Here is a 19310-nt window from a genome sequence, read left to right on the forward strand (position 1 = left end):
ATGCACACACAAGGATGCAAACAAACGCAAAACCATGCAATTAAATCACTAAAAATTCAAACAACAAAGAAAAATCCTTATTTTAATGAATTTATAGGACTAGATAAACAAGGCAAAAATCACATGCTCACAATTATAATATATATATTGGATATTTTCACCAAATAAATGAAAACACATTAAGGGTTACACATCAATTTTACTGTGTCCTTTTTTTAAAAATTTAATATATATGCACGGATCATGTTAAATATTTATAATATTAGGTCACTTAATCAATAATTATAACAGATTTAATTGTAATCCTAGTGTTAAAAAATATTACATTGTGCTAAATGTTGTGCTCTAGTTGTAACACTGTTATAATCAAGATCTCAACCTTCTTTTCCTTGTATGTATCGTACATTGTAGTCACTAGCTGTTCTTTTGACCTTCTCATGACACAGTCAAATTTCTGAATATTTATAATTTATCCAAATTCAACACTTTTCTCTCTCTCTTGGGGGTACTTTGGCTTTTGCTCTATCTTATTCAATCTATAATATCCATGGCTGCTCAGTGCTTCTTGAAGGTTGAAATAACTTTTTTACTATAGTTCTTTGCTGATTACATGAAATATTTGATTGATATTCTTGTGTTCTTTTAGAGTTTTTAGTTCTAGCTACTTGGATAATATTTTGGGTTCATCTTGTATTCTTGATTTGCTAAGCTTGACCAAGTTCTTGATTTTAGTACTTTTTGACTAATTTTGAGTTGATAAAAAAAGGGGTTTGACTTTTTGGGTGTTGGATTATTTGGTTGAAGTAATCAAGATCTTGTTGGATTTTTTTGGGGGCATTCATTATAGGGGTATGTTAAAAATAAGATCTTGATGTTGAAAGTGGAGAGGGTAATAAAGAGAGAGTGAGGAACTGAAAAGGAGTGAGTTTAGTGTTTAGGACTAAATGGGGAACACTTGTGTTGGACCAAGTATTTCTAAAAATGGTCTTTTTCAGTCAGTTTCAGCTGCAATGTGGCGAACTCGGGCGCCAGATGATTCTGGTTCCACCACTAATGGTGATAGTGCCAGAGGTGAAACAACAGAATCCGGAAAAGACCCTGATTTGGTTGTCCAAAATAAGCCACCAGAACAGATAACAATGCCTAAGTCTGAGCAAAAGGAAGAGGAACCGGCGAAAAAGGAAGAGGGACCGGTAAAGCCTAAGAAGCCGGTAGAGATGAAGAGGGTAGGTAGTGCAGGCCTTAGGACTGATTCTGTATTACAGAAGAAAACTGGCAACTTAAAGGAGTTTTTCAGTATAGGAAAGAAATTAGGACAAGGACAATTCGGAACTACGTTTAAATGTGTCGAAAAGGCAACAGGGAAGGAGTACGCTTGCAAATCGATTGCTAAGAGGAAGTTGTTGACAGATGATGATGTGGAAGATGTTAGAAGGGAAGTTCAGATAATGCACCACTTGGCGGGGCATCCAAATGTTATATCGATAAAAGGGGCTTATGAGGATGCTGTAGCTGTTCATGTCGTTATGGAATATTGTGCTGGAGGTGAGCTTTTCGATAGGATTATTCAGCGGGGGCACTATACTGAAAGAAAAGCGGCTGAGCTCACCAGGACTATTGTTGGAGTTCTAGAAACTTGTCATTCTCTGGGCGTCATGCATCGTGATCTTAAGCCTGAAAATTTTCTTTTTGTTAATCAGAAGGAGGATTCACTACTCAAAACAATTGACTTTGGATTGTCAATTTTCTTCAAACCAGGTACTTCATTCGATTAGTTTGTATTTACCTTGGTGGAAGCTGCTTTCTAAATTAATGAGTGTACTGACCATGAAATTTATTACTCATATAAAAGATGACCTATGAGAACTGACCTGTATTGTCCAAGAATTTTGCATGTTTGTCCCGGCATTCTTGATGCAGATTCTATCGAACTATGTCCATGACTTTGTATTGATTTAGATGCATTCGACTCAGCATTGGCACTCAAATAGTATTGAACTCTTATTGATAAACCTCCTGTATACCATCTTACGCAATTTGAATCACTTTCTCCTGTATGCTATGTTGTTCATTAGTTGTAATGTTTAATATCACGAGCAGCTCATTAAGTAATGTATCGTTTTTTCAGGTGACAGATTTAATGATGTTGTTGGTAGTCCTTACTATGTTGCACCAGAAGTTCTCAAAAAACGCTATGGTCCCGAAGCTGATGTTTGGAGTGCTGGTGTGATTGTGTACATTTTATTAAGTGGAGTACCTCCTTTCTGGGCTGGTGAGTTTCCAAAGTTATCAACTTTAATATCCAAAAAGAAAATAGGGGTTGTGTTTTTCCCAGAAAGGAGAGTAAAGTGAAAAAGGAAAGTAGAAAAGGTTTTACAGAAACCAAATACTGCTCTTCATATGATATCTTATCTTTTCGTCCGATTTCTCTTAACTAATATATACTATCATACAGAAAATGAGCAAGGAATATTCGAAGAAGTCCTACATGGTGATCTCGACTTCTCATCAGATCCATGGCCTAGTATTTCAGAAGATGCAAAAGACTTAGTCAGGAGAATGCTTGTTCGAGATCCCAAAAAACGTTTAACTGCTCATGAAGTCTTGTGTAAGTATTTTCAACATTGTTAGTAGTGCTAAATGGTTTTACATCTCTGCTTGGTAATTCACAGATGCTGGATTAAAGCTTCTATGTTGGTATTTCATAATTGATCGTCTTATTGTGTTAACACTTTAGCCTTGTGGTTTAATTTTTCTATCCCCTAAAATCCTATGAGTATGAACATAATCCTCCCCATTGCAAACATTTCTCTCGAGATGACGAATTTGGATAACAGTTATGAGTGGTGTTGAAACCATTTGCAGGCCATCGTTGGGTTCAAGTTGATGGTGTGGCACCAGATAAGCCTCTGGATTCTGCAGTTCTGAGTCGAATGAAACAATTTTCTGCAATGAACAAGCTCAAGAAAATGGCTTTGAGAGTGAGTCTATAGATTTACATACACGTCCAAGAATCAGACTAACTATGAACTGAAACTAGTTCCCTAAAGATTGTGAGTCACACGTCTGTAACAGGTCATCGCCGAAAGCCTATCTGAAGAAGAAATTGCTGGTCTGAAAGAAATGTTCAGGATGATAGATACAGACAATAGTGGTCAAATAACCTTTGAGGAGCTCAAAGTTGGATTAAAAAGAGTTGGCGCTAATCTCAAGGAGTCCGAGATCTATGATCTTATGCAGGCAGTAAGTATCAGAAAAAAATTCTATAGTTTTTTTTCCCTTTTCTAATTCAAGCAATAAGTCTGATACCTATGTTTTAAAGAGAAATAGACGAGGTCGGACACCATCTGGACCAGTATTTCCTTCATCGAACTTCTTGTTCACGTCTTTTTGATAAATAAATTTCTTTATTGACTGTACCGAAATTCTGTGTGAAGATATCCGAGATTTTTGTTGGTACATTATTACGTTAATTTAACTGATAAAATTGTACAATCCTTTAGTATTATCTCTTCTTCCTTTAAGTTCTCTGCCCCACTCCGCACCCAAATAGACATGCTCTTATTACCTGTTATGTCATGTGGAGCTAAAAAACTTCATGGGTAGAATCATCTAAAGAAGTTAATTATACTTGTATAACATTTTGATTGCGCAAATAAGAATGAAGCAACATCATTTATGTTTGGGGGCATAGGTGGTGTGGGGATAATACTTTGAGCATTACTTTCCCAAACAACTATGCAATTTGTTGCCATAAGGACATGACCATCCAGCAAGTCCAAAGATTACAAGATGGAGGATTCCAAAATATAATTAATTTACTCCACAAACAAAGTACACCACAGGATAGCCACGATGTATGGAGGCGGGGGCTGGGGAATAATGGAGTGTTCTCGGTTAAATCCTCTTATTGAAAGATTTTGAATAGGGAGGAGGTGGACTTTCTGTATAGGTCGATTTTGATCCGTAAGGTACCAAGAAAGGTAATAGTTCACTTTGAATAGCGAGGAAGAGGAAGGTTACTTATGTCAGCTAGTGCTTTATGTTCAAGGGTTCGGATGAAGACATCGATCATCTCCTCACTCATTGTTCAGTAGCATCAAGATTATTGTGGAAGATTCTTACATGGTTTGATTGCTAAAAGGTGAAGGGGACTATATGAAGCTACTAATATTAGTAAGTTGGAAAAAAAAATTGTGCTCGTGAACTTACCTGCGGTCTAGTCGATATGGCAAGAAGGAGTCGGACAGATTGATTTTGCTTTTTCACCCTCTTTCTCTGTGTTGGTTCATATTCCCGTGACATCCTTATATCTCATGTTCAACCAACAGCTAAATGATAGCGATCTCAAGTAACTCCCCTTATTTCTGAAATTGCAGGCAGATGTTGATAACAGCGGCACAATTGATTATGGGGAATTTATAGCTGCAACATTACATTTTAACAAAATTGAAAGAGAAGATCATCTATTTGCTGCTTTCTCCTACTTTGATAAAGATGGCAGTGGCTACATTACCGCAGACGAGCTTCAACAAGCTTGTGAGGAATTTGGCATTGGGGATGTCCATCTAGAAGATATGATAAGAGACGCTGATCAGGACAATGTAAGTTTCATTTTTTATCTTCTTTTATATTTTTATACTTTGAACTACTTTCTAGCTAATAAATAGTATGGTAGAAAGAAATAGATGAATCTTTCTTTCTACCATAATATCTATCTATTAGGATACTGCCGATTCTAGTGCACTCTCTTTTGGTATCAGACATACTAAAAAAATGTCCAAAGGTAGCATTGGTTGACATTTGTCAGAGATCTAATCATCCTCTAAGAAATAGATGAATCTATCTTTCAACCACAATATCTATCTATTAGAATACTGCCGATTCTAGTCCACTCTCTTTTGGTGTCAGATATACTAAAAAAAAAAAATTCCAAATGTAGTATTGGTTAACATTGGTTACTGATATAACGGAAGTCATCGTTTAAGGATGAAGGACAATGTCTTCGTTGTTGGTTTAAATTGTGGTTAATAATGATATTGCCTATCTCTTATCATATAACGATGATGTTTATACAAGCAAGACGGGCTTCTTGAGTGTAATTTCATTCATGGCAATATCTTGAGTTCGTTTCTCCTTAAATTTTCAGGATGGACGAATTGATTACAATGAGTTCGTTGCTATGATGCAAAAGGGAAACCCGGTGATTGGTGGTGGCAAGAAAGGTCTAGAACACAGTTTCAGCACCGGATTTAGAGAGGCTCTAAGACTTTAGAGCGCCTATGCCTTTTCGCGATTTTTTCTCTCTTTTTTAGTTTGGTTTTCGCCATTTTCTTCATTTCCTTTATGGAAAGTTTTTTGTTCTTAGGATTGTATAGTAGAAACTAGTGCTTGCTTGCCAAGCAGTAACTTTGCTTTTTCAATGCACTTCACATTTTTCCAGTTTTGCTAAAAAACTTCCTTTTTTTTCCTCCCAAACTCTAGCAGTGAACTTACTGTTATCATGTATAACTCTGGAGGTAAGGAGATTAGAATACACCTTTTAGTAATCTTGTTTAGTTCCATCTTCTAGGATATGTTGCTCGGACTCTCCGAAAATGTTAGTGGGAGCGCGTTGGATCCTCCGAAAGTAGTGCATTTTGTTGGGATCGAAATAACATGGTGCATGCGGAAGCTAACAATGTAATGTTATGGACGATAAATCAAACAAGAAAGAAAATATACTAAAGATTTGGTCAATTGACCTAAATATAAAAACTAGTATAAAAGATATAAAACTATTGAGAGAAAAATTTCACCTAAACAAGACTCTTTAATGATTATATTGTGGATGCTATTATTGTTGTTCTTGTTGTGAGAAAAAAGGTCCATTTACAGAAGTATAAAACTTCTCCTCCAAGAAAAGGATAAGACATATGAAAGAGATTTGTTCCTTTTAGGAGTCTTTTTCCCTTTAAAAAAAATAGAGTCCTAATAGATTAAAAAAATTTGGCAAAATTCTGACATATTTTTGGAGGGTCCGACACGGGTGTGACAGTATTTTGGAGAGTCCGCATGAAACATGTGCGTCGGATCTTCCAAAAGTAGTGTATTTTTGGAAGATTTGACACGGATATGGTAGTATTTTGGAGAGTCTGCGCGACAGTTTCATGATTTGCTTCTGTAATAGTTTTTAATGATACTGCCAATATGTTGCATCGCAAGAAATTTGTATCCCATAATTTGGTAAGTTCTACTCAGTTATTAGGGAGAGAAGTTTCTGAGTTTACTGATTTGAAGATGGAGGATGCATGAATGTTTTGGTGTTATGAAATCCAAGAGGTACCATTTTTGTAAAAACAAACCAGTTTTTTTCTAGTTAAGTCTTTTCATAGTTATATTATTATTCGTTTCAAAACTAACTTTTTATGTTTGATCAACTTCCTTTTTAGTTCATTTTATTTAATTTTGGAATACGAAGAGAATTATTATATAAACGTGCTAGAGGAAGAAACAAATTGGGAATAATGGCATGCATATCTGCTCTCGAAAAATGTATATATATTTTTATATATATACATTTTTGTATGGTATATATTAAAAATATATAAATTTTATACACTTTTTAAGGCTATTGAATATAAATAGTTTTGATCGCAGGTTAGGGGTGTACAGAGGAAACCGACAAACCGCACCAACCCGATAATCCGAGTCAATCCGAAAAAAAAACCCGATTATGATTTGGTTTGATTTTGTTTGGTGTTGGAAAAAAAACCCGACCATAATTGGGTTGGTTTGGTTTTAACTAAAGAAAGTCAAACTGAAACCAAACCAACCCGACATTACATATATAGAAATTTTAGATATATTTATTATATAAATATACCTATTGTGATGTAATTTATAAATATTTCTTAAAAAATTTCATAATTTTATCTTTTAAGGTATTATTTCAAGGTTGGACTTAGAATATTTGAATGCTCCAATAAGTTTTATAGCCATTAATATTAGTAAATTAAATAATGCTAACAAAAGCCCAAAACAAAATCAAATCAATACTAATGCTAACAAAAAACATTCAATTCAATATTACGAACAAGAATGTATTGAATATGTATTTTTTATTTTGTAATAATTTAGATAAAATGCATAACCTATTTTTATTTTTCTTTAGCGTTTAGTCATATAATTAATACTCCTTTATTAGTCTATTTATTTTAGCATGACTTAGTACTTTTTTATTATGTTATTTTTATTATGGCATTTTAATTATCAATATTTATATTACATAATTTTATTGTCTTTATTGTTGAATATTTTAGGATAATGCCATGACACATCTCATATTTTATATTATGTTCTTGGAAAGTACTTTGTATAGTTATATCTTACTATGATCAAAGAAATATTTTGAGCATAGGTTATATGTTTTGTTCTATGAAGATTTTACTGAAAAAACCCCCAAAAAATCCGAATAACCCAAAAACCTGAGAAAAACCGAAATTGAAAAACTCGAGTTTTATCGGTTTGGTTTGGTCTTTAGATTTATTAACCCAACACAATTGGTTTGGTTTGGTAATTGTAAAATCCGAACCAACCGGACCTATGTACACCCCTACCACAGGTTAAAAGTAATCTTTGCTCCAACAAATTAGAAGACAGTGGTTATCAGGGAGAAATTCAAAAATAGTTAGATTTACAAATGGTCATCCCAAAATAGTCACAGTTTCAAAAGTAATTGAAATTTAGCCACTTTTCATGTAAGATAAATCTGAACGAAAATACTGTTCAAAATCAGAAAAAATACTCCGGCATAATATACTGGAGTTCCAACATAAGTATACTGGAACTCCAGCATATTATAATGGAGTTCCAGCATAAGTATACTAGAACTCCAGCATAATATACTGGAGTTCCAGTATAATATACCGGTCCCGTATAATATGCTGGAAGTTCATACACAAGTGCTTCAATCTCTAGTATATTATGTGGGAACTTTCCGCGTGTTAGAGTTCTAGCATAATATGCTGGAAGTTCATACACAGGTGCACCAATCTCCAGTATATTATGCTGGACCGGTCCCAGTTGCAGCAAAATAGTGGCTATTTTTCAATGACTTTACAAACGCTGACTATTTTTGAATGACCAGTCCGAAAACTGGCTAGCCCGTGCTATTTTAACTGATTATCATTACTGCATTGGGTCACTACGGTATTAAGCCTTTCAATATGTGGCCAATATGTAAGATCATAGTCATCATTATATAATGAATGTTTAAAAATCTTGGCAAGTGGCAATTAAACTACCAAAAAAGATAATTAAGTAGCAAATACTAGGTGTGCAGAGAACCATATAATGTCTTTACAAGTTTCAAATTCAGTAATGCAGTGGGGAACAAAGGGCCATGAGTGTAATTCCCATTCTTCAATTTCCACTCCTAAATCATTTCCTTTGCCTCTCTCTAGCAAATTCGAGTAGATTTAAGTTATATACATTGATACTGTACAAATATTTTTTTATAATATTATTAATATATTTTAATCTGTGATAGTAGGTTAATTAATATTTTTATTAGATTATTAATTACTGTGTATCAAATTTTTTTTTAATTATTTAATAAGTCTTTTGATCGCATCGATATTTTTTTTACACCATCAATATATAGAAGTTAAATTCCATTGGAATGCCCCACCTTTATCAAACAAAATAAGAGGTAAGAAAAAGAAAGAAGCAAATGTTATTATAGCATGCATGATATCAACCCATGTAGTGGATTTGATGAAAAGAGAAAATTTGTGGATAGAAAAGCTTGACCATATGAATGGCCAAGTGTTTTATGTCTCACAAGCTCTACTACGTTAATGGACTTTGATAAGAACAATCAAATGTGGCCATATATCATGTCTCCTGTGACTTACTCTAAGTTGTTGCAACAACAAATCCAGTGAAATCCCACAAATGAGGTTTGAGAAGGATAGTGTGTACGCAGACCTTATTCCTACATTGTAAAGGTAGGAGACTGTTTTCGAGGGCCTCGGTTCAAGGATTGCTCTAGACTGTTGGAGTCACAGAATATCACTGAAGGATGTGGTAGGATAATCGAAATTCTTCTATATTTAATTAGAAGTCTCAAGTTTAAGTCCTGAAAATGACAAACCTTTCACTAAAGAGCACTTTGCCTCCTTTAGTCAATCTATTCGGTCTGAATCTGAATTAGTCAGTTCAGTGAGTTTCGAATATCGAATGATTAATCTAGAAAAAAAAAAGATTAGAATTAGTTGTGACATTTCAACACATAGCAAACAGAATGATGGATCAAAGAAGATAGTGAAATGTCCATTTCAGTTTGCTTGTGGTTCTTGTGGATCAAGCTGTGCCATCATCAATCTGTAGCATCTGACTTTCTGTAGCATTTGACTTGTTTATGTTCAATATTAAATGACTGGCATACTATGAACTAAATAAATCTCATTTAAAAGGAACTTAAAAAATCTTTTGCTCGATTGAGTGCCTGATTGAACAACAAACTATAAAACCATATTTCACTTCCTACTCTAAAGATAATCGAAGTTTGACAAACTCAAAGGTGGCATGCCAAGACTAATAAACTCATCTTACTATTCGATTTCATTAAAAAGACTATAATTAAAATCCTTCGTTCGATTGAGTAGCCGATTGAGGATTCAGATAGTCGATCTCAACTTGTTTGTGACTAAATCATACTTATTGTTGTATCTTCACATGCATGGTTAGCAATTTTCCTCTTTGTTTCTACTGATCATGACATCAAAGCTTAATAACTAAAGTAGTTTATTACTCCATCCGTCCCATTTTATGCAGCAGTGCTTTACTCGACATGGAGCTCAAGAAAGAAATGAAGATTTTTGAAACTTGTTATCTAAAATAAATCATAGATATTTGTGTGGCCGGCTATAAATCATTTCATTAAAGGTAAAGCAGGAAGTTTAAAGTTAAATTGTTTTAAAAAAAAAAAGTATGACATTTTTTTTTAGACAAAGTAAAAAGGAAATTATGACATATAAATTGGGACAAAGGAGTAGTGATTAGCCTATTCTTTTCTATAACACTAAGAAAATTAGTGAAAAACAAATAAAATAACTAGTTAGGGCACTATTTCTTATGCTCTACAGGCATTATACATGTATCTTTGACTTTGGCGGTATATTTGGTTCTATATGTAAGATGGTAGTCACCATTCTGTTATAAATATTGAAAAGATTGTAAAATGATTTAAATCTCTAAAAAGATAAGTAGTATAGTAAATAAATGTTAAATATGAAGTGACCATATAATTGAAGTGTTTTACTAAAAGTTTCAAGTTCAGCAAAGCAATAGGGAACAATGGGCCATGACTGTTTCCCATGCTTCAGTTCTAACTTCTAATAAATCATTTTCTTTGCCCATTTATCTTACAAATTGGAAAAAGAAAATTCGTCTAGTGGTATCATAGAAAGTTTGAATGAAGGCATGGTCTATATATTCTTCTAACTAATTGAGAAAGAGGGCAGTTTGGTGCACTAAGCTCCCGTTATGCGTGAGGTCCGGGGAAGGGTCGGACCAAAAGGGTATATTGTACGCAGTCTTACCCTGCATTTCTGCAAGAAACTGTTTTTACGGCTCGAACCCTTGGCCTTCTAGTCATATGACAACAACTTTTCATGTTATACCAAGACTTCCCTTCAACTAATTGAGAAAGAAAAAAGAGAAAAAAGGATGTCAACTCCATAGCTCGTTTTTTTTTTTTTTTTGCGGCAAGACTTTTATAACACTACTAGAATTCGGCCAAAAAGCGACCAAATATTGGCGACCAAATTTGGTCTGTTAAGAAAAGCGAGCAAAGTTGGTCGCCAAACTACCGAAAATAATAAAAAAAATATTTGAAATAATTTAGCGACCATAGTTGGTCGCTATTTGGACGCAAATTTAGTCAAACTGTTGACTGGACTGGTCAGACTTGCTTGGTCAAAGATACACTGAGTTTAGCGACCAATGTTGGTCGCAAAAGTGGGACCCACACAATTTTTTTTAATAATTTTATTATTATTTTATAAAACTTATAAAATATAAATATATATAATTTAAAACTTTGCGACCAAAGTTGGTCGCTAACTGAAGGATAAGAAGATAGCGACCAACTTTGGTCGCTAAAGTGGGACCCAGTTATAATATTTTAATAAATATATATTTATGTAAAAATTTTATAAAATATAAATAAATATAATTCAAAATTTAGCGACCAAAGTTGGTCGCCAATGTGGGACCCAGTTCTAACGTTTAACAATTTTTATTATTAATTTAAATATTATATAAAATATAAATAAATCTGATTAAATTTTAGTGACCAAATTTGGTCTCTAATTTAAATTCATGTACATTTAGTGACCAACTTTGGTCGCTAAATTAAATTCATTTAAAGTTAGCGACCAAAGTTGGTCTCTATATGGTCAAATTTAAAAATCACTTTTGTGTTTACTATGTAAATAATATAAATGTAAGTCGTTAATAATTTTGTAATACAAGGGATGAATAGTACTACGAAGCGGGCGTGTGTGTCTATATATACAATATATGTACTTACGCTATACTATGCACTAAGTATAAGTGTATGAGGTAATACCGTATCGAATATAGCTTATATATATATAATATATGTACTTACGCTATACTATACACTAAGTATAAGTGTATGAGGTAATACCGTATCGAATACAGCTTATATATATAATATATATACTTACGCTATACTATGCACTAACTATAAGTGTATTAGGTAATACCGTATCGAATACAACTTATATATATATATATATATATATATATATATATATATATATATATATATATATAATATATGTACTTACGCTATACTATGCACTAAGTATAAGTGTATGAGGTAATACCGTATCGAATACAGCTTATATATATAATATATGTACTTACGCTATACTATGCACTAAGTATAAGTGTATGAGGTAATACCGTATCGAATATAGCTTATATATATATATAATATATGTACTTACGCTATACTATGCACTAAGTATAAGTGTATGAGGTAATACCGTATCGAATATAGCTTATATATATATATATATATATACTCACGCTATACTATGCACTAAGTATAAGTGTATGAGGTAATACCGTATCGAATGTAGCTTATATATATATATATATATATATATCGAATATAGCTTATATATATAATATATATGTACTCACGCTATACTATGCACTAAGTATAAGTGTATGAGGTAATACCGTATCGAATACAGCTTATATATATAATATATGTACTTACGCTATACTATGCACTAAGTATAAGTGTATGAGGTAATACCGTATCGAATATAGCTTATATATATATAATATATGTACTCACACTATACTATGCACTAAGTATAAGTGTATGAGGTAATATCGTATCGAATACAGCTTATATATATATATATAATATGTACTTACACTATACTATGCACTAACTATAAGTGTATTAGGTAATACCGTATCGAATACAGCTTATATATATACAATATATATACTTACGCTATACTATGCACTAAGTATAAGTGTATGAGGTAATACAGTATCGAATATAGCTTATATATATACAATATATGTACTTACGCTATACTATGCACTAAGTATAAGTGTATGAGGTAATACCATATCGAATACAGCTTATATATATATATATAATATGTACTTACGCTATACTATGCACTAAGTATAAGTGTATGAGGTAATACCGTATCGAATACAGCTTATATATATACAATATATATACTTACGCTATATTATGCACTAAGTATAAGTGTACTAGGTAATACCGTATCGAATACAGCTTATCTATATATAATATATGTACTAAGGCCATTAGCGAAATGTCATTCGCCTTTTATACCCTTTAAAATATACAATTCACATGGGACAATATAGTAATTTAAGTTATTCATTAATACTTAAAAATATTCATTTACTTAATTTTGTATTATTTTGGTATATTTTGCTAGATTTAATTGTTAGTAAATTTTGCCTTAATTATTTGGTATAACTTTTCTTCACGTTTCTCACAAAAGAAAAGTTAATAAATCAATTTTTCTTCAAGTTTCTTAAACAAGGAAAGTTAAAAAATAAAAAATAAAAATTCCTAACTTTCGCTACTTGTTTTTTTTTTTGAAAAAAAAACACGGAAAGATATACTTGGTTCACTTTCATTAAATAACCGTATGTCTATTGGAGTTGGTTAAATTCCCTTTATTCTTTGGAGTAGTAAATAATTGGTAATTTTCTTGTACACTAGAAAAGTTAATAACTTTTTTTCCTTAACTATTAGTGCTTCGTTCTAACCTCAACAAATGACATTATTTGTTAAATTATCTAAACTAGAAAATTTTGTAGTATTAGATTCTCCACGAGCATATTATTCCTTTCATGTGTCAAATTGTGTCTATAAAAGAAGTTATATTGTCACAATTTAATCGTCAAACTTCACCATATTCCAACATCGTGATTGCAGGTTTTGTTTCTTTTACTAATATCAACATCTTTTTCTACTTCGTATTTTGCAAGCACATTTACATGCATCAATTGTTAATGTTGCATTGAGAATTTATCTTTAGTGTTGCATGAAGAAATTTTTACTATATAATTTTTTGTTTCATGTTTTAGACGTGGCTAATTTCACCTCTCACGTAATTTACAAATTTAATACTGATTATTGAATAATTGCAATTCATCGCAGAAATTGGTTAGACATTCGACCTAAGTTTTATTACTTAAATATTAGTAATTTTTTTCTTTGTTGTATAATTAATAATACTTATTGTTATGCAACCTCAAGTTGCTTGTTTTAAAAAAAAAATTTAAAAATTAGACTATCTCATTTAATTTTGTGTAATATTAATACAACATGATTTATAATTATGTTATTTGCAATTGCCATGCTTCATTCACTCAGGTTTCACCAATTACATCCGTTCAGGTAAATAATCTTCCTTATATCATTAAAAAAATCAATTATGGATTTAGTCACTTTGATAACTTATAAAACTCTTACGCATGCTTTATTTTAGGTACACCTGTAATGGTCAGTGAAAAAGAATTGTCAGACCAATGTGTCCCAATTAATAGTGTAAGAGTATCTTCTTTATGTTGGGTAATACGAGTCTTAGTGTTTAGGAGTGGAATAGTAACAAAGTTCAACAATAAGACAAATCAAGGCACCCGAAAAAATTGTGACATTAGTTGATAAAGAGGTAAATATTATTTTATATAAGTAATTTATTTCATGTCTTTTGATATTAGTTTTAACCATCAGATTAAACTTAAAGTGGAACTTTTTACAGGGAACAAAAATTTACGCTACACTTTTTAGTGGTTATATTGAGAAGTGGAAAGAACATTTACACAAAACAAGATCGGTTACATCATAAACGGAGGCATTAACAATGTTAATCCTAATTTTCAATCAGTGCACAAGGAGCTTGAGATTGGATTTAAGGAGATACTTTTGTTGAAGAAAGCAACAATCGCTTTTCAACCATTGGTTTTTCAAATAATTTTATTTCATTCGATGAGGCATCAAACTGCACCAATGGAACAATTTTTGGTAAGTTCTTTAAATTTCATCCAGTAATCTTTCACTAAATATATAAATAATATTTTACTTCTATTCGCCTTATTAATTTTTTAGTAACATAAATATATTTGTTTTAATATTCTTTTTAGATATAGTTGGAATTTTAGTGGATGTTAAACCCTCAATGGGAGAAGATGCAAAGAAACGAAGGGAGATAGTGCTTATCAACGAGATGTAAGTTAGAAGTTTTAGTTTAAAATGTTAAATATTTCTTCGTAATTAATATGTTTAATTATAAATTTCAGGGTTGATAGAAAGACTATAATAATATGTTAATATTTTCTTTTTTATGAAATCTCCTCAACTATACACAAATTAAGTATACATATTATATATGAATTTTACATATATTATAACTATATATTATATTTATTTTATAGATTCTGAACTGTTTCGCTGAATGCGTCGACAATACCATTTTATATTAGAGGTGCCTTCCTCTTACCAGTAACAATTAAAGCAACATTCTTCCTAGCGCACATCAACATTCTTCGACAGATGACAGAGGATAAGCAATAGTCCAGCTAATGGGTCCAGTAACATCACCACATCCAAGCTTCATTGTAACATTCAATTTAATATCTACATAACTTTTTTGCATCATCAATTGCTATTAAACTTAATTCATTCTTATTCAATTTCATATACACTATTTTGGCAGCTTACCATTTAAATGTTTGTTGCATCATCAATTACCTTTATACTTAATTCTTTCTTATTCTACCTATTAAAATGTGTTGTTTTGTGCATAACGCATAATACACGTGTAATACCGTATCGAATATAGCTTATATATATATATAATATATGTACTTACGCTATACTATGCACTAAGTATAAGTGTATGAGGTAATACCGTATCGAATATAGCTTATATATATATATATATATATATATATATATATATATATATATATATATATATAATATGTACTTACGCTATACTATGCACTAAGTATAAGTGTAGTCAAACGGTCAGAATATAGCGACCAAAGTTGGTCGCTATTTCTAAAAATTCAAAACTGTTTTACCCACCAAAATAGCGACCAACGTTGGTCGCTATTTTAATTACATAACTCTCAAAACCGGGATCCCCTCCCATTCTTTCTAAAAAATTCCCAAAATCCCTCTTTTCTCTCTCACACTCAAACCCCACCCCCCTTCCAACTCCCACCACCAGGCCCCACCCACGCCACCAACGACCACCGCTCAGCTGCCGCCGTCGCCGTCGCCTCTGCCGCTGTTGCGTCTCTCCTTCTCCACCTCCTAAAAATTCAAGGTTAGAATTACAAACCTAGGGTTTCAATTAGTGTTTCAATTGTTTATTGTTTCAACTTAGAATTAGTGTTTCAATTGATTATTTAACATTGTATTTTATAGAAACCTAGGGTTTAGATTGTATTTATCATTATTTAACATTTTATAGAAATCTAGGGTTTAGGGTATGGGTTGAATATTTAGGCTAGGCTTTATTGAGTATTTCTCCTTCAATATTTTAGTAAGCAATAGATACTAATTTAACGTCAAAGACTTGATTCATAGGTAGATATATATTAGGGTATAAATTGAACTTTTAGTTTAATCTTGATTAGTTTATAGGTAGATATTTAATATAGACACATGATAGTATATTTGGATTTTCTCTTAAAGTTCAAGACAATGTTAATGTTTAAGGCCTTAAGCGAATCGTTGCGTGGCTCTTGTTTGAGTACAACGAGTCGCCCACTTTTAGGATATAAATTGAACTTTTAGTTTAAGTTTAAACTCGTAGGATACGAATATAACTTATAGTTTTTAGGTTTTGTTCTTGTGAATTGAACTTGTAGGATATAAATTGAACCTTTTAGGATACGAGTTGAATTTTTAGGATATGAATTGAACCTTTTAGGTATGAGTTGAACCTTTAGGATATAAATTGAACTTAAACTCGTAGGATATGAATATAACTTTTAGGATATAAATTGAAGCTTTTATGTATGAGTTGAACCGTTAGGATATGACTTGAACTTTTGTGGATATAAATTGAACCTTTTAGGATATGAGTTGAATTTTTAGGATATGAATTGAACCTTTTAGGTATGAGTTGAAGCTTTTAGGATATAAATTGAACTTTTAGTTTAAGTTTAAACTCGTAGGATATGAATATAACTTTTAGGATATAAATTGAAGCTTTTATGTATGAGTTGAACCGTTAGGATATGACTTGAACTTTTGTGGATATAAATTGAACCTTTTAGGATATGAGTTGAATTTTTAGGATATGAATTGAACCTTTTAGGTATGAGTTGAAGCTTTTAGAATATAAATTGAACTTTTAGTTTAAGTTTAAACTCGTAGGATATGAATATAACTTTTAGGATATAAATTGAAGCTTTTATGTATGAGTTGAACCTTTAGGATATGACTTGAACTTTTGTGGATATGAATTGAAACTTTTATGTATGAGTTGAACCTTTAGGATATAAATTGAACCTTTTAGGTATGAGTTGAACCTTTAGGATATGAATTGAAATTTTGGTTTATGTTTTGGAATTTTAGATTGCGGGAGAATTTTGTAGAAGAGGTTGATGACGTTATTAGACATGCAATGGAACTTCCACCAAGAATAACTAAGATAAAGTACCTGGCAAAATGTGCCTTTAATTGTTATTCTCATTAGCGACAATGATGATGAGAAGGCAATGGCATGTGTTTCAAATAGTGATTGTGTAGGTAGGAATTTAGTATTTCCTAAGTAGATAAAAGAAGAGCTTATAGAGGAATTCTATACTTCATTTTCCATAAGGAAAAGAAGTTTGATTGAGAGTGACAAGGTTGATGAAGACGGATGGTTTTCCGTTGGTCGTTGCAGTTCCCATAAAATGGGGATCATAAGACTCTATGATGACAGAGATTATAGGAAGTTTTGTACTCAACTTTCTTTCGAGTCTGATCCGTACAAGCTTAATGTGATATTGGTTCGGATTCAGATAATGATTTGACCAACAAAAGTATGGAAATGCTCTTAAAAAGAATTAAAGGTAAAATATATTTTAGCTTCCTTCTCGACCAAGAAAAACGTTTTACCTTTAATTCTTTTTAAGAGCATTTCCATACTTTTGTCGGTCAAATTATTGTCTGAATCTGAAGAAATATCATCCAATATCACATTAAGCTTGTACGGATCAGACTTGGAAGAAAGTTGAGCACAAAACTTCCTATAATCTTTGTCATCATAAAGTCTTATGATCCACGTTTTATGGAACTGCAACGACCAACGGAAAACCATCCGTCTTCATCAACCTTGTCACTCTCAATCAAACTTCTTTTCCTCATGGAAAATGAAGTACAGAATTCCTCTATAACTTCTTTTATCTACTTAGGAAATGTTAAATCCTACCTACACCATCACTTTTTTGAAACACATGTCGTTGCCTTCTTATTATCATTGTAGCTAATGAGATAAACAATTGATCAAAGACACACTCCGTCATGTACCATATCCAAGTTATTCTCTGTATCAAAGTTCATCTCGAGTAATAGTACCACGAGGATAATCACCAAAGCCACCAGACAACTTTATGATGCCAATGAAGCAAGATGAGCTATTCAATGAAACTCGTATTGTAAAGAAGAAGAAAGAGATTGATTCAGAAAGGAGGGTCGAGCCTCGACTACATACATGTAAGTTTTTTACTTTTAATTAAATATTTTGATTTGCTTTTATATAAATTTTGAAATACTAATTCAATATAATTTTTCATATAGATTCAATTCGCTTCACATCTGACGTGGGGGAATTCATACGCAGTCAACCACCTAATTAACCGAGCGAGGCAATCCAACTTGCAGACGAGGATGATGAAAGAACACTCCTTCAGTACTTTATATACTATTGTGTTAGTTCTATTGTGTTAGAACTAATTTACATTGTGTTAGTTCTATTGTGTTAGAACTAATTTACATACCAATTTACTATTGTGTTAGTTCTCTTTAGTTCGAATGGGCTTGTAATAAGCGTTAATTTAGTTTTGTTAGCTTAATGTGTTAATTCTATTGAACTTTATTCTTTGTTGCTTTTAATTGCTTTTTATTGTTGTTGCTGTTGGCATAAAATGCCTATTTAGGAAATTGGTATGGCTCGCAGGTGGTGTAGCTACAAAAACAGGCAGTTTCTGCCAAAATAATACACAGAAAAGCGACCAAAGTTGGTCTCTATTTGGTCGCTTTTCATGTTAAAAAAATAATTTTCTGGAGAATAGCGACCAACTTTGGTCGCTATTTACCCAGATTTCTACAAAAAGCGACCAAACTTGGTCGCTATTTCATTAAAAAAATAAAATTTCTGGTGATATAGCGACCAAAGTTGGTCGCTAATATTTAAAAAATAAATTAAATCCATGTATTTAGGGACCAAAGTTGGTCGCTAGTTTAATAAAATAAATAAATAATTGAATACAAAATCGACCAAAATTGGTCTCTAGTTTCCAGATTTTAAAATATAATATTTGTTTTAGAGACCAAAGTTGGTCGCTTTTTAGTGATTAATAATGAATAAATAAATAATGTATTTTTTATTTAGAGACCAACTTTGGTCGCCAAATTTATATTATTAAATTAATAAAGCGACCAAAGTTGGTCTCTATAGTCAATATCCGGAAAAATGGGTCCATTTAGCTTAGAGATCAAA

General features: G+C 32.0%; 1 protein-coding gene across 1 annotated transcript; it reads left to right on the forward strand.

Annotated features, from left to right (window-relative positions):
- Positions 1-419: 419 nt before the first annotated feature.
- LOC104215966 (calcium-dependent protein kinase 1-like) lies at positions 420-5442 on the forward strand. The gene is made up of 7 exons (XM_009765909.2): positions 420-1758; positions 2129-2272; positions 2456-2608; positions 2866-2981; positions 3076-3243; positions 4380-4604; positions 5150-5442. The coding sequence occupies exons 1-7, from the start codon at positions 945-947 to the stop codon at positions 5273-5275; spliced, it is 1746 nt and encodes a 581-aa protein (XP_009764211.1). The 5' UTR covers positions 420-944; the 3' UTR covers positions 5276-5442.
- Positions 5443-19310: the final 13868 nt, after the last annotated feature.

The sequence above is a fragment of the Nicotiana sylvestris genome, chromosome 4, assembly GCF_000393655.2.
Source record: "Nicotiana sylvestris chromosome 4, ASM39365v2, whole genome shotgun sequence".
NCBI classification, from domain to species: Eukaryota; Viridiplantae; Streptophyta; class Magnoliopsida; order Solanales; family Solanaceae; genus Nicotiana; species Nicotiana sylvestris.

Coding starts and splice junctions, on each gene's coding strand:
- LOC104215966 (XM_009765909.2), top strand. CDS start 945: ATGGGGAACACTTGTGTTGGACCAAGTATTTCTAAAAATGGTCTTTTT. Junction 3,244..4,379: donor TCTATGATCTTATGCAGGCA/GTAAGTATCAGA, acceptor CTGAAATTGCAG/GCAGATGTTGATAACAGCGG. Junction 4,605..5,149: donor GAGACGCTGATCAGGACAAT/GTAAGTTTCATT, acceptor TTAAATTTTCAG/GATGGACGAATTGATTACAA.